This window comes from Tursiops truncatus, chromosome 20, assembly GCF_011762595.2.
Source record: "Tursiops truncatus isolate mTurTru1 chromosome 20, mTurTru1.mat.Y, whole genome shotgun sequence".
Classification (NCBI taxonomy): Eukaryota; Metazoa; Chordata; class Mammalia; order Artiodactyla; family Delphinidae; genus Tursiops; species Tursiops truncatus.
In genome coordinates, this window is record NC_047053.1 from 27,714,591 (window position 1) to 27,729,568 (window position 14,978).

The 14,978-nt window shown below is 53.7% G+C and overlaps 1 protein-coding gene across 4 annotated transcripts in view; it reads left to right on the forward strand.

The window, feature by feature from the left end:
- The window catches only part of MSI2 (musashi RNA binding protein 2), a 389,780-nt gene that overhangs the window by 368,541 nt on the left and 6,261 nt on the right, over positions 1 to 14,978 (forward strand). For 2 of the 4 annotated variants that reach the window (XM_033847265.2, XM_073797145.1), the window contains 2 exons: positions 11,591 to 11,799; positions 13,579 to 13,651. In XM_033847265.2, coding sequence (XP_033703156.1) covers positions 11,591 to 11,799; positions 13,579 to 13,620 — 251 coding nt within the window. In that variant the 3' untranslated portion in view covers positions 13,621 to 13,651. The remainder of the gene's footprint in view (positions 1 to 11,590; positions 11,800 to 13,578; positions 13,652 to 14,978) is intronic. The other 2 variants (XM_033847267.2, XM_033847266.2) reach the window with 2 other exon arrangements.

Here is a 14,978-nt window from a genome sequence, read left to right on the forward strand (position 1 = left end):
TGGAGGAGGAGAGAACCCAGTCATTTTCAGGAGGCATTATATGCGGTTTTTGCACCTGCTTCTGCTGTTGCAGACTTAACATCACGGTTCTGTCTGGCTTTAGCTGACATTTCCGATCTGGCTTCTGGTCTCTGAATCTCTTCAGACCAAAGGCACACAAAGGAGGCCCAGAGGAGGCACGGTCGGGTAAGTGTGAGCCAGGCTAAAGATCATTATTAGAAAGGAGCCTTTAGCTGAAACAAAACTGAAGGAAGTTAGCCACTGCCTGAAGGAAACTAGGCCATGAAGCAGGGGAGGACGCTTTGGGCAAGACTTCTCGGTAGGGATGAGTTAACATCCCTTCACGTGAGCTGTGAGGACTTAATCTGGAAGGTCTCTGGGAAGCCCAGCCCAGCCCTGAGGCTGGGAGGGGATTGGCCGCCCAGTTGCTGGGACTTTGCCTTAAGCCAGTGGCTGGGAGGGGCGGAGCCGGAGGCGGGAGCAGTGGGCTCCTCCGCCAATCGTCCTGCAGGGAGGCTGGGCTCCCAGTACCATGGCAACAGTACCATGAGCAGGGGCTCATTTGTTTTGTTGATGAGCAATTACTACGCAATTAGAGAAAGCTAAAAATAAAGGGGCCCTTTGTTCCTAGTTACTTATTAATATTAATAAAATGGTCTGTCCAGTTAACGCAAACCTGTGCGCCTGTGGTAGAGCCCACTGTGGGAGGCAAAGGCTGCCCAGCCCCGCTTTCCCCTCTCTTTCTGGAAGTTTTTTCTGACTGTAACGTGCAGAGGGTAGGCTTTCCCCGTCTTGGCCGGGAGAGGAGATGCTCAGCCTTACCAACACATGGGACCCAGGATGCCCTGGAGTCACTGACCCAGGCAGAAGAGTCTGGTCGTGTCAACCCAGCCTCCAGAGAAAAGACCACAAACACAGCAGCAAAACCAGAAAACATGGACCTGAGTTGGAAGAAACCTCTCGCCCAGTTTTGCTATGTACCCTTGGCCACGTTGTTCGACTTTTCTGGGTCTAGGTTGTTCAGCGCCAGGTGCATAAAATAGTCTCTAAGCCTTCCACTGAGGTAGCCCCTGAGATTTCAGTGTCTCCCCTCCCACCTGGCTTGAAGAGAAACAAATCAGACTTGGAAATGACTTGCTAGAAGGTTACTTGGTTGTTCAGGGGTTGACCCCACAACTTCTGGCAACTGGCCTTGGAGATGGAAACAGCTCAGAGGCATCCCTTATATCCCTTCCCCATCCAAGGGGACGGGTTACCTTGTGGATTAATCAGATACGGATGATAAGAGGCTTTTAAGAAGAAGCAGGAGAAGAGAAGGAGGAGGTGGAGGAGGACGAAGAAGAAGAAGAAGAAGATGATGACAAGAGCGTAGAAGGAAGAGCAGGGAATCAGAAGACCTGGTTCCTGTCTGGCTTCTGCCAACAATAAGCTGGTTGATTTGGGGGCAAAGGGTTTCAGACTGTTGGGTTCTTGGGCACCGTTCAGCTCTATAGCTCTGTATTGCTGCTGTTTCCAAAGCTCGGGATCCCTTATCATTGGGAGCAACATGTGGACAGTGATAGTGCCTTAAGATCCGAGAGGAGTGACCGAAGAGAAAGCCAGGGGCTTCCAAGAGATGGGGCAACTGGTAGGGATGCATTTGAAAAAATCAGTCACACGTTTTTTTAATGTGTGAAGGCAATGAGAGGGATAGACATATTTCCAGAATTGTGTATCATTAAAACAAAACAAAACAAAACAAACCCTATAGTCAGATATCCATCCTCGTGTGTGGTTGGTTAACCCTTTAGGGTTTGGCATTCTGGATGGTATTCACTAATAAAGGTGGACCTGCTAATAGCTGTCGTCGATGAGCTGCGGAACTGGGGCGAACGCAGTGGTTCTTGAACTTGGCCACATGTTAGAATCACCTAGGGAGTTCTTAAAATTCCTAGTGTCCAGGCCACACTGTAGACCCATCCAATCAGAAGCTACAGGGGGATGGCGGGAGGTGGGGGGCACGGTGGGCAGGCCTCAGCGTTACTTAAAAGCTCCCCAGGCAAGTCCATCCTGTAACCATGGACTCAAATACCATCAGGTTCTTGCTCGATACGGAGCCTCACGCCATCTCTGTGACTTTGTCATCAGCCCCCCTACCTCAGAGACAGATAAATAGAGCCAAGCCAGACGGTTCACCCCAGCCTCCTCTAACGAGCGGGTCGGGGATCCTTAGCCCGCAGCCTTGGAGCCCAGGCCCCTCCTGCCCACCACTGGTCCTCCTGGCAGGGCCAGGAAAGCCACCCCTCCAGGATGGGCTGAAGGGGTCTTTGTCCTCATAGATGGATTCTCCTACCTCCCCCCCCAGGACAGCCCTGTCCTGGCTGAGATTGAGAGCATGTACCCGTAGAACCAGCAGCCCGGAGCAACCATAAACAGGGAAGCAGCCACCCTCCTTGACTGTCTGATGAATGGGGGCCTTTTGGTAAGGTCGGAGTTTGTTTGTTATTAGAGACCTAATTAGAAACATGAGAGGGAGCCGAATGGCGCCATGCTTGGCCAATTAGTGACATGCATGCGCCCGCTTTGAACTTCAAGGACACAGAGCTATTAGCGCTTACATCAAACATGGATTAAACTCCTGTGCCTTTATAATCATTAAAGACGGGCTGCTCAAGTGGAAAGCCTTTTGTACAGGTCCTCAAGGGGCTGCCCCTTGGGCATCCTTCCCACTCCACCCCCTGGCTGCTGGAGCCCCAAACAGTGAGTTTCCATGAAATGTGATCAGGCAGTAAGTACTGAGGGTGCTAGGGCATGCCAGCTCCCCACAGGACAGCCCTCAGCAGACTGGAGTCTTCAGGGACTGAGACCAGCCCTCTGGTTGCACTTTCTAGGGTGGGAGGGCTTCCTTTCTCTCTGGCAGTGCCCTTTCCACCTCCCCCTGACCCCAGCGATGCCGCATGCCTGCTTCGTGCCCGGTCTTGTTCTGGGATGTGGCACAGAGGAGGGTGGTCTAGTCCTCAGGTGAGAGGCTGACCCCTGTCTCCTGTGGCAGGCATGGCCCAACCTCAGGGAGCCCCCGGTCTGATGGGGGAGACACCCCCGCCACCAGGGAGCTCCCAATTTGGAAAGGGCAGCAGGACCCATGCCCTCGGGAGCTGGCGTTCCAACATTGGCGCTTTGATTCCTTGTCCTTGATTTTGTGACCTCTGTGAGGCCAAGAAATATCCAAATAAACAGAAGAAACCTTGTCAAACTCTGATGCGAGGAAGGACAGCTGGGCAGCGGGATTCGGTTTAAAAAGCAGCCCGGGGGAGTAGCCTGGAGACCAAGTGAGAGCTGGTTTCAGTCGGTCTGAGGCACTGTGAGACCCTGGACACATCCCCTCGTGGCCCCAGCCCTCGGTTTCCTTGTCTGCAGCCCCAGGGCAACAAAACCCGTCTTACTAGTTGTTTGGAGCGTGAACAGGACAGTGTTAAACGCCTGCCAATGCGCCTGGCACGCAGTAGGTGCTCAGTGAACCTTAGTTCCTTTTCTAGCCTGGCACCCCGAGAGACCACAGCTTCTAGAACCCTGTGCCCCTTGCCTCCAGACCCCGTTTTGCCTGAACTAGTATGAGGCTTTCCCCTGCCCCACCTTTGCTAACTGGGACAGGGCATCACCTATTCCTTCCGAGCTTTTCATCGTGACCGAGGATACTACAAGGATATGGTTCTGGCCTTGGGTTTCATAGCGTTTTCTGTTAACAATAGTTACAGTGAAGGAAGTGTACGCTGGGGCTGCAGTGAGTGGAATCACTTACAAGACACAAGCAAGGACCCGACCCTTCTGGCGGGGGGCGGGCAGGGTGAGAATTAGAAAGCGAGCACGCACAGCGCACACAGCACGGCTGGGGCGCCTGGGTCCATGCGGGGAGAAGCCAGACTGGTTTCTTTTTTGGAAAGATAAAGAGGTGGGTGTGCCTTGGGGACACAGGGGGTCACCCGAGCAAAACACAGCCAGGCAGATTCTCAGGATTAAACTAGGAGCAGCAGAACTGCTACAGAGAGAGGGAGTCCTTCCCAGGCCGCACACCCCCTAACCTCCTTTCCTTCTGATTCTCAGGTCAGGGAGGGCTGGAATGGGAGGCTCTGGCAACGCCCATGTGCTGCTCCTTGCCCATTCTAACCTGTGTGGGCCTGGAATCTGAAACCAGTTAATTTAGGGAAGAGGCAGCAGGATGTGAGTGTTAAAACACCCACCGCCTGCTTCAGTCAAACCATAAACATTTGTCTCTGGGGTTGACTTTCCCTCGTCTTCTGAAGCGCTTGAGAGGCTCAGGGCGGAAGTGTTGTTGAAAGGCTGCTTTGTATCCCAGAGGAATCGGGATCACCACCTTGCGTTCACTCCTGTGGCCTGAGCTGGAGCGGCCCCTGGGGTCCCTTCCTTGGGGAAGCTGCTGCAGCCGGGCAGACGGTTCACACTGGCAGAGCGAGTACCACCTCGGCCCCAGGGACTCACGTCGTGGCCTTTCCTTCCCTGGGGCCCCTCTCCCCCTTCTTCCTTAGAACATGCAAACAAGGTCAGTCCCCCAAGACCCCTGGGGTCTGGGAGAAACAAGAACCTGATGGTGGCCCCAGAAAGTTCGTTCTTTGCCCTCATGACAAAAGCTTGGTTTCTTTGGCCATCGGGCCCAGGCCCACTCAAGGCTACTGCATCCCCAGAATTTACCCCATGAGCAGATGGTAGCCAGCCACTGACCCCCTTCCTCCCCCTTCCCTCCATCCCGACTAACGCAGCCTAGTCCTTTGGTTGGAAGAGACACACCCACACCCGAATCAGGGCTGATAAGAAAAAAACATCGAGATGGAAAGAGAATGAGATGTTTTCTGCTGAGATTGTACAACAAGAGAAAGTATAAAGTACCGGCCACAAAGCCCTCCTCGGATATAGGTCCTCTGCGGGTGCTTGGGGCTGCCTGCTCACACTGACCTGAGTGGTAGTTGAGTATCCCGGTTCACTAGTAACCCAGGATGTGAGGGTTTTGGAGCCGACCAGCAGTGAAGTTATCTCTTTAGGGGATGTGATTTGACTGGAAGCTGAGACCATTCTACAAAATAATGAGTCGCAAGTCTTAGGTTCCACTGTCCATCAATTCCCCACTTAAGATAGGCCAGCACTAACCAACGGACATCTACACTGACCTCCGTAGTCTGAAGCAGGCTAGGTGTTGAGCAAACAAGCAGAAACCGCAGTCTTCTAAGATTGCCACCACTGAAACCGACAGTCGGGATGTTTGTGACGCCGACTCCCTCCGCCCAGTGAATGAGCTGACACTCTGCATGTGTCCTGTGCGGTATTTATGATGATCCAGGCGTCTCCAGACTTGTTGATACCAGGCTGAGTTTGTCCTTCTTAGTAATATACTGGTTTGTATATGGAGACAGGGAGAAAGAAATACCATCACATTGCTCTCTCAAGCCTCCCCCAGTTTTAAAGTATGTCTTCTCCTTGCCTTCTGAAATAGCTTGAATTTCAGCAGAGCTTAAAAAAAAAAAAAATGTTGTATATAAAATTGATTGTCCCTGCTTCTGGGTCCCTGAACTGATTTGACTTAAATTGAGTGTGTCATACAGTTTTCCCAGGTTAGATGTAACTGCTGGCCCTCTCTATCTCCTTCTGCCACCTCCAGGCTAAGCTCTAGGGGGAAAGTTTGAGCCAGGATCCCTGGGACGCAGTGGCCTGGCAGACTGCTGGATGCAATTCCCTCCTTGCCCTGCTGGTAATTCACAGCTGAGGGTTTCTCCTTCCGTTATCAGAAGCAGGTGTATCTTTTCAGGCTGACCTTTCCCATCAGACCACCTGCATTAATTTACAGTGGGCACGCCTTCCAGAGGGCACAGTGAGGCTGCAGACTGGGGCCGTCAACTCTGTTTCAAGGAAGGCCTCGGCTGCCTGGCTGCTGTTCTTCAGAGCCCCCCAGCAAGGAGAGGGGCTGTTCAGAGGCAGGTCTCCGCTTCTGACGGCCACCTGGCATTATGGACCCAGCATCCACTGGGCCCCCCGTGTCGTAGGGGAATCGGGCAGCTTGCTCTTGCCCTGGAGAACACAGGGTCCTGTGAGAACCCGGAGGGTCCCCGCCTTCCACACGCCCCCCGCCTTGAGGGGTCCCTTGCTGACATGAGACACAGGCTCTGCTGCTGTGGAGTTTTAATCCGGGCGGAGAGAAGCATGATATAGACAAGGTGAGTGTCGGAGGCGCGGTGACTCTGGCCTCTTTTCTCTGGCATCAGCCTATCAGCAGAGCCCCTCTACTCATTCCTTTTTCAGTCGCTTTCTTTAAATTCTCTAAAACAAACAAAAACCCCTAAAATCTAGTGCGATGAGTTAACTGCAGCCCTGCCCTCGAAGAATATCACACCGGCTTATGCTCCGGGTCCTCCATTCCGCGGGAGCTGGGGGTTGGGAACGGGGCCACGACACCGTCAGCCCAGACCAGACTCCCCTCCCTTGTCCCTGTGGGAGGCATAATGAGTTCTGCTGGGCAGCAGGTTACCTTCTGAGCTGGGCTTGCTGGGGACGGGCCCACCACCTGCATTTGCCTTGTGAGCAGGACACACTCTGTCCCAGAAATGTCCTGGGGGCCTCGAGGCCCCCTCCTGAGATTAAAGCTGGCAGCAACACATAATTCACCAAGAAGATGATTGAAATTGTCTCGAGGGCTGGCCCTGCCTTTTGGCGAAACGTGAGACCCACGAAACGAGGACCCAGGCCTAAGGCTGGGACTTGGCAGGGCCCTGGCTGGTCCCAGATATGTGGCCTGAGCTCATCTGGAAAAGACTTTGGAAACAGTTCCTTTCTCTGGATCAGTAATAACCTACTTTCCAAGCCTTAGAGCCAGAGGCGCCCTCCCAGGGGTGCCCCCCGCTTAGAGCCCTGGGCCCTAGCTTTCTGCCCCAGGTCCAGTGGCATCACTTTGGGATCATACAGAAGTACTGGGACTTCCATACCTTTCCTAGACCTACAGTGAGTCCTGATTCTCACTGCCCTCCCCCACAACTTCCCCACCCTCGGTGACGAATTCCACCCTCAGCCCGGCGCCTTCTGACGGCAGCTGGGCAGAACCACATGCTGACTGTAAGCCTTCCATAAGGCAGGCGTCTCCTGGGTTTGCCGTGAAACCCCGAGGGGCCCACGAGCTTCGGGTCCAGCCCCTGCAGGTGAGCGTCTGAGCCCGCAGGACAGGCCTTGGATAAGGTCTCTGGATGGCTTTCCTGGGTCAGCCATGAAGGTGTTTTCTTCCCTTGATGGGCAGGAAGTTCCTCCTTTTATCTGATGCGAAGTACCTCCAGATTTAATGCCAACGCGTTTCCCTCGCTGGCCTCTGGACATAGTGTCCTCACTCTCCTGCCCCCAGTCCCCAGGTCCTTGCATCAGGTCCAAGGTGATTAAGTGCACCAGGTGGATGAAATAGAGCCTTTTGGGAATCACTTCCCGATTTGTATGGCCAGTGAGTTGTACTCTCCTACATCAGATTTTCCTAAATCTGCGTATGGTACCTGTCTTGTTGGGCTCTGCATAGACAGCTGTGTCAAATATAGGTGTGTTTGTTTTGTACTCGACAAGTTCCAGAGCACCGTCTCTTCTGCGTTTTCGCCACAGCCCACGGAGAGTCAGGCTGAGTAGGGCAGGCAGCACTCACGTGTCGCAGGTGAGGACTCCAACCGGTGAGGGGCTGACACTCAGGCGTGTAGCCAGAGGTCAGGGCCAGGGTCACACTCAGGTCTTCTGACTCCAAGTCCAGTGTTCCCTTTCTCTGCACCATAGCTGCCTCCCTGAGTGTAGCTGCTGCCTGGACCCAGAAAGTCCAGAGGATGCTGGGGGACAGGGCGAGGCGTAAAGAGGAGCCTGCCCAGTATTAAACCACCGCTGTGGGCGCTGCCCAGAGCAGCCGATGGGAAAGTGACCCTGCTCCCTCACAGCAAGCCCCCAGACTGCAGCTTGGCCCCGGGCTCGCCCAAGGCCACTTGGCACTCACAGCTTCTGCTGCAAAAACGCCAGGGTGTTCGCAGGACACTGTCCTCCTCTGGGACAGGAGTCAGAACGTCCGATGTATAAATCTCAGCACTGTTTATTCAGCAGCACATACTGAGACCCCTCCCTCCCTCCCCATCCCCCCCACACACACCCCCTAGCTGAGCAGGAGACAGGCGTCCTTGCCCGTTAAGAATAATGTCCCATCCCCTCTTCCTGAACTGATCCTGGCCTGTGGGGCATTTCTGGCCCCTCAAAATGAGCCTGGAGGCAACCTCCAAGGAGACAGACCATTGAAAATTGACTGAGGGGTGACTGGAACAGAAAGCACCCTTAGGTCAGGGGCTCAGAGTCGTGCTTCTCCCCCTGCCTCTCCTCTCAAGGTCACAGCTTGGAGGGGAGGGCCTCCTCCTTTACTGTGTAACCAGCCAGTATGCAGTGCGAACCTCCTGAAAGAAGAAAATCGCTTTGTCCCTAATGCCTTCCCACCATCAGACAGCGGGAACAGCCGCCGGCACGCTGGCGTGCGCAGTGCCCTGCCCCTTTCTTCCCGAGCAGCAGAGCCGCTGCTGGGTAGAGCATTCCCGGAGATCGTGGATTCGGGCCATCCCATTGGCTTGTTAACATGCTTTCTGGAGCCTGGGTCTTCCGCCCACAGAGAAAGAGGGAGTCATTGACCAAGGGGCCCAAAGACCCGGCCCCTCCATGCCCTCAGCCTTTGAGGGTGCAGCATCCACTGTCCAGAAGCCTCGAGAGAAAGGACCAGCCCAGGACCAGGTGCTTCTTGCCTGCCAGCTGCACCCTCGGCGGGAACCCACAGCCTGATCCTTCACCCTTGGCTGGGGACTGTCTGCAGGGTGACTCTGAGCTGGGGCTCCGGCATTAGGAGGGCAAGTGTCTATTCACGCGAGACTTGGGGTTTTAGAGCTGCATTTTAATACAGTGCCTTCTCAACCGTGATACTGGTGTCATTTGATGGAAGAGGACTGAGAGGGGAGGGGCAACGTAGGCCTAAGAAGAGCTGCTTACTGTGAAATTCCCTTCAGGCCAACTCTCAAGCTGCAGGCCTCCTGGGCACACAGGCTCGTGAGAGGTAGCCGGGGGCTGGGCAAATACCACCAGCCCTCCTGTCTTCTAAGCCTCCGGAGGGGCGTGTTTCAGGACATGCCGCCTCCTGTCTCCCAGGCTGCCTCCTCTGGCTGGATTAGTCTCTGGATGGCCCTCCCCCTGCTGGAAGCAGCCAAGATGGAGACGTCCCTTCTCCCTGGCTTCTAGATAGGTGGGCCTGCCCACTGTCCTCCTGGATCCTCATCTGGACACAGGAGAAAGGGGTCAAAAAGTCTTCCTATCTTGCACCGTGGCCCACTGCCCACACCCCTGCTCTCCACCCTGAAACAGAGCCAGCTGGATACTTTGTTGGTTACTTGGTATAGGAGCGGGGTCAGCTGCCTGGGTGAACCAGGAGTCTGCTGTCTGAGCTCCCTCAGTTTTCCTAGCCCGGAGGAAGAAAGTGTGTGAGACCGAGAGAATGCTGCCTTTTGAATCTCGCAGCTTGTTGCTAGCCTCCGTGAGTGAGCAAGGCCAAACGTTATCTGCAAGTTTAATCTGTATTCAAAATCCCGTCCCCTTTGTCTGCCGGTGCCTTCCCAAATGAGCAACTCACTTGCTCAAAGCCTCTGTGATTTCTTTTCTCTTTAACCTGTTCTTCCCATCGGCCAGTTTCTTCCTTTCTCAGCACAGCTTCCAAGGGGCCTGAGCTTGGGGCCTCCTGCCCTAGAGGGCATCCCAAGGTAGCAGCTTGCCTTTTCTCTGCTGAGTCGAGAGCCAGGCCCAGCTTGGCTTGCCCCCCTTTGCATCTTCGTGTCCCGTCCCAGTCTCCAGCTGGCCTGGCTGGAGTGCATCTTCGGTCTCTTCCCATCCCGGCAACAAGTGGGTAGAAATCAATTCCACGTCTGGCTCTTCAGTCCCCCCGCCCAGAAGTAAGGGGCTCCAACCACAGGTCCGCGGGGCAAGGCCATGGCCCAGAGCAGACTTGCAGATGTTCTTCCCTTCTGCCACTGAGGGCGGGTGGCCACAGGGCAGAGGGAAGTGCCGAGGGGGGCAGGAGGGAGAAGGCTGTTGGGAGGAGCAGCCCCTGGGAGCCATGGAAATGCGTGGAAGCCAGATTGTCTGGTTCTTTGAGATGGGTTAGTTGTAGCCCAGAACTGGCCAGCCCCAGACTCACCTTGAGCTTTAAAAATCAATGAGAACTTATTTTTACAGTTAAAAAAAAAAAATTTTTTTTTCCATTAGGGAAAAGAAAAAGTTTAAGCTACTAAGGGGACATGAAGATGAGACAAAATGAACCTGGTTGACAGGCTGTGGCCCTTGCTGGGGAGGGAATGATGGAATTTGGGGGAGGCTAAGGGAGGGAGCCCGAGGCAGTGTCTCCTCCCACTGGCCCCTCCGCACTGCCACGCTCAGCGTCTGTGGGTGTGAAGTCCCATCTCTCTGTAGCAAAGGTACATTCCTAGCTCTTTTCCTGTCTGGAGTCTATATCTGGAGATAACCAACAGAAAGCAGACATTTCGGTCAGATATGCTTTAGTGATAAATTGGTTCAGTCAGTATGCTCTGAATTCATACTTGTCTTTTTTTTTTTAAACGAAAGGAAAAAAAAAGTTTAAATCCCCCCTTTCCTTCTACTGCAGGAGGTGAGTGTGTGGGTGTCCGGTAGAATCATTGGCATTCACTCAGCTTCGGCCCCAGAGCCTCCAGCTTCGCCATCCCCACCCCATCCCCTCCCTCCATCCCCAGCTCTCCACCCCAGAAGGGAACCCTCTGCCACCATCATTACTGTTATGTTAAGATGCCCAAATTTTCCATGACATATCCCATCCTCCGACCACGTTCAGTATTGATGACGTTCATACAGGGATATAAATGGGAGGGGTGGGCAGGGAGGGAGTAGCCAGTGGGGAGGGGGGAAGTGGTTGGTGGGGGGAAGGGGCGCTGAAGATCTTTTTTGTCTTTTTTTTGTTTAAAACAAATTTGTCATTTAATGGATCCAAAAACAAACCAAAAAAGAAAAAGTGAAAGAAAAAGCAAATCAAAAATCCCCTCCCCAAAGATTTTTTTTTTCCTGGACACAAATTGCTTCGTTTCCTGTCACATTTTAATATCAATATTAACACAATGTGTAGTCTAAAACTAGTTCCTTTGTAGTTTGCATGGGATGTGAATGCTGTCTCAACGTGCCCAGATCTAGACAAGACTGCATGAGCATCAATTCAGATGTGGAAAAAAAAAAAAACTCTTTCTCTCTCTCTCTTCCATATATACCTCTATTTCTATTGTGATAATTTGGTGGGCAGTGAAGCACCTCCGGTTGGTTGCCGTAGTGTGTTGAATGATTGTTTTTTTCTTCTCTCTATTTTTGGAGCTCCGAGCTTCTTAGTAGTAGCCTGGGCTGAGTATTCTTGAGTCCCTGCTGATGTCTTCGCATGGCCTTGGTTCAGTGTTAGAAGTTGGGCCTCAGCTGTTTTTCTGGAGTGTTTGGCTTGTAATGACCGGTGCATGCGTGGCTTCTGGCCTCATACCCAGCTCTATTCTCTGCACACCAGTCCTGAATAGCTACAGTGCTCAACCGAATTTTGGCGCGCCCGCTTCCCCGGCAGGCTCCAACCCGGCGCGGCCCGGAGGCTTCCCGGGGGCCAACAGCCCAGGACCTGTCGCCGATCTCTACGGCCCTGCCAGCCAGGACTCCGGAGTGGGGAATTACATAAGTGCGGCCAGCCCACAGCCGGGCTCAGGCTTCGGCCACGGCATAGCTGTAAGTACCTTCCTGCCCCTGCCCTCCTGCCCATGTCCTGTGGCACCCCGGGGCGGGTGTGCCAGAAAAGCCCAGAGGTGGGAGGCCAGGAGAGGGCAGCGGGCCCCCATCCGCATCACGTCAGCCATCCAGGGCTGAAGCTTCTTCGTTTAGGTGCTTCCTGAGCACCTGGGGGTCAGGCACAGTGTGCAGCCACGGGTGAGTGGAGGGAGTGTGGGCAGGTCAGGTTCAGATCACCACTCCAGCACGTCCAGCCCATGCAACCTTGAGCCACGTATATAATCCTCTGCTTCCCTGGCTGTCAAACGAGTATAAGTGTTCCTCCCTCAAAAGATTGTGAGAGAATAAATGGAAACAGGATATGTCAGCTGCTGGCTCACAGTAGAGCCTCAGTATCAGCCCCCTCTCCTCGATCCCGGCCTCCTGGAGACTCAGGTGCGCCGGGACGTTGGAGCTACGGACCCGCCCCACAGGGTAGCAGCTTAGTCGGGAGGGTCACCACCCGAGGTCCAGGGGCAGCGCCGGGGCCTGGGACATAGCGTGGGGTGCAAGCCCTGTCCCAGGAGGTTTCCTCCGCTAATGTTTCTTACAGTTTCCAGGTTCCAATAAGTTCCCATTTGCGTTCTGTAGCTGCGCCTGCCCCCGAAGGCCAGATGCATTTGATATTTGTAATGCTCTGTGGTTCTATAATCTCACTAATCCAGGCAATGGAAATTTGCTTAACAGATTTGCATGCTGTTTTCAGATTGTATTGTTCTTCCCCCTCGCAGTGTGTGTGAGCATGAATGTGCCTGAGCCCACTTACTCGCTTGTCCCTTCCATTTGGAAAACAGAAAATCGGCCAACCTCACCATCTTGGAGTCAGTTTGATTTTGAGCTGAGGTGGGAGTGTCTGCTGTCCCAGGTCATGTCCCTGTCGGGAGAGCCCTGCCTCCCGAGCTGTGCTGGGGAGAACAGAACAAGGGCAGACGGTCTGGGCACCAGGGCAGCCCGTCCCTGACCCTGGTGTTAGAAGTCCTCCATCCCCACCTCAAACGCACGTCTGTGCACTCTCATGCATGCACACACACTCTCCACACACTCACACTCACACACACACAAACACACACACACTTCTGCCATCCCAGGCCTGTGCGGTCCGGGTCCTTGTTCAATTCCACTCCCGAGCCAATATCACTTAAGGCAGTAGTTTGATAAGTCAAATCCCCTCGGATCAGCTGTAGTACCAAATCCAGAGTAGTATTATTCAGCTTAGAGCTGCATCAATTTGGGAGACCGTCTGTCACCACGTAGAACACAGCTCATTTCCATTGTCGGTGCCCAGAAACACAGACCCTATTTGTTCATGAAAACCTCGGTCTCTGACCTGTGTGCTGTGATGGTTTCTGAAATAAGCACATCGTCACGTTTGGTCTGCACGGGCCTTGCTTTCTCCCCAGCTGGAGCCGTTGGGACTGTGGACAGAGACACTGTTATCTTTGCTCGCTGGGGCTCAGGGCAACAGTGCCCATCGTTTTCGGCGCAAGCCCCCCTTTCCTATCACCCACCCACCCCTGTGAATCTGGCTCTCAATTTTCCCCTGGGTGAGCGGACAGGCCGGGGGTGGGGAGTCGGGGCTGGGAAGGATGTCATTCTGGCCCCTCGTGGCACGGTGTCTCAGAATTACATATTCATGCTGGCAACCACAGTCTAGTCCTAGAGATAATTTCCTTTCCCAGAATATGACAATCTGTTCCCATGTATAGTGTGCTGATGACCTTAACAATTGTGCAATTTTAGGGACCTTTGATTGCAACGGCCTTTACAAATGGATACCATTGAGCAGGTGCTTTCGTTGCCATCTCACTCTGAGGTATTACCTTCTCTGCCACGTGTCTCGCCCGCTGGGCGTGTCCGTACATGTATGCGCCTTGGGCATGCAAGTACGCACGGCCCTGGTCTCCTCACGTCCACATCTCTCCTTCCTCTTTCTGGACCCCTTTTCAGGGGGGTGGGGGGCAAAACAATCCAGTCTTTTAATCTCTCATCCCTCCTCCAGCTTAAAGCATGACCCCACTTTTTTTCTTTGATTCTTTTGATTCCTTTTCTTTATCTTTCCCACCCCTCATCTTTCTCTGTCTTGAAATACAATCAAGAGTATGGGAAACTGGAAGGAGATTTTGTGCTGTGCCCGTCCCATGGGGACGGAGGCAGGGAACCGCTGGGCTTCTGCCAGGCCTGGAGGTGGGAGGGCGGGCAGGATCCTGCGAGCTGGCCTTGTGGGTTGCTGGGCCCTTTCAGCTCCCCAGAGCTCGCTGGGCTCGGCCAGTGGGGTTCATGCAGTCAAACAGCCAGACTCCATCTTTTAGCGAAAAGAAAACATTTTTGCCAGTAACTGCTGAGTAATTATCCAGATTACCGCACGAAAAGCAAATTAAATTAACGACATCACCTGCGTTACGTGGATTTGGATCCCTGCCAGTTTCCTAACCTTTTAAACTGAGCTCAAGTTAATTAAACATTTTTTAAATCACTTTGATGGGGATATGGGAGGGGTGGAGTGGAGGAGAGGGGAGGTTGGGGCAGTCAGTGAGGGAGCCTCTTGCCACGTTCTCATTGAAAATGAGTATCCATCATTCTCGGGAAGCGCACCAAGGAGAGCGGTTCTCTCGCGAGAGCTAAACGTGACCCGTGTTAGCGAGTTAGTCTGAAGTCTTGAGACATGAGTCTGTTTCTTTGGAAGAGAGAGGGCGACAGCCAAGGCCTGGGAATGGGTCCCACTCATAGAATCCCAGCTGGGGTGTGAACGCCTTTCACTCCAGGAGCTGGGACGTAAAGGAACAAGGCCGGAGATGGATTTGCCACTTTGGTTTGCAGTCAGCAGGATGCCCCTCGTGTAGAGGGCTGCTTCGGGCCCCTGAGCCAGCCAGGACTCAGCAGGGTGGGCCCAGCTGGGGGACCAGGTGGAGCTGAGCTCCATAAATCTCTTGAATTTCTCTAATATTGCTGCTAAGGAATCACCTCAACTAACGCAACTGCCTCTCTTAACCAAATAAACCCCGTGTGTGAATTCTCCCCACCCCTCGCCTACACTTCCCTTCCAGCACTGACCCAGCCATCGCTGGCCGGCCGGAGCCAGAGGCCACTAACAGTGTGAAGGAGAGCTACTCACGACTAATTAAGCTGGGTCTGGGGGCCCC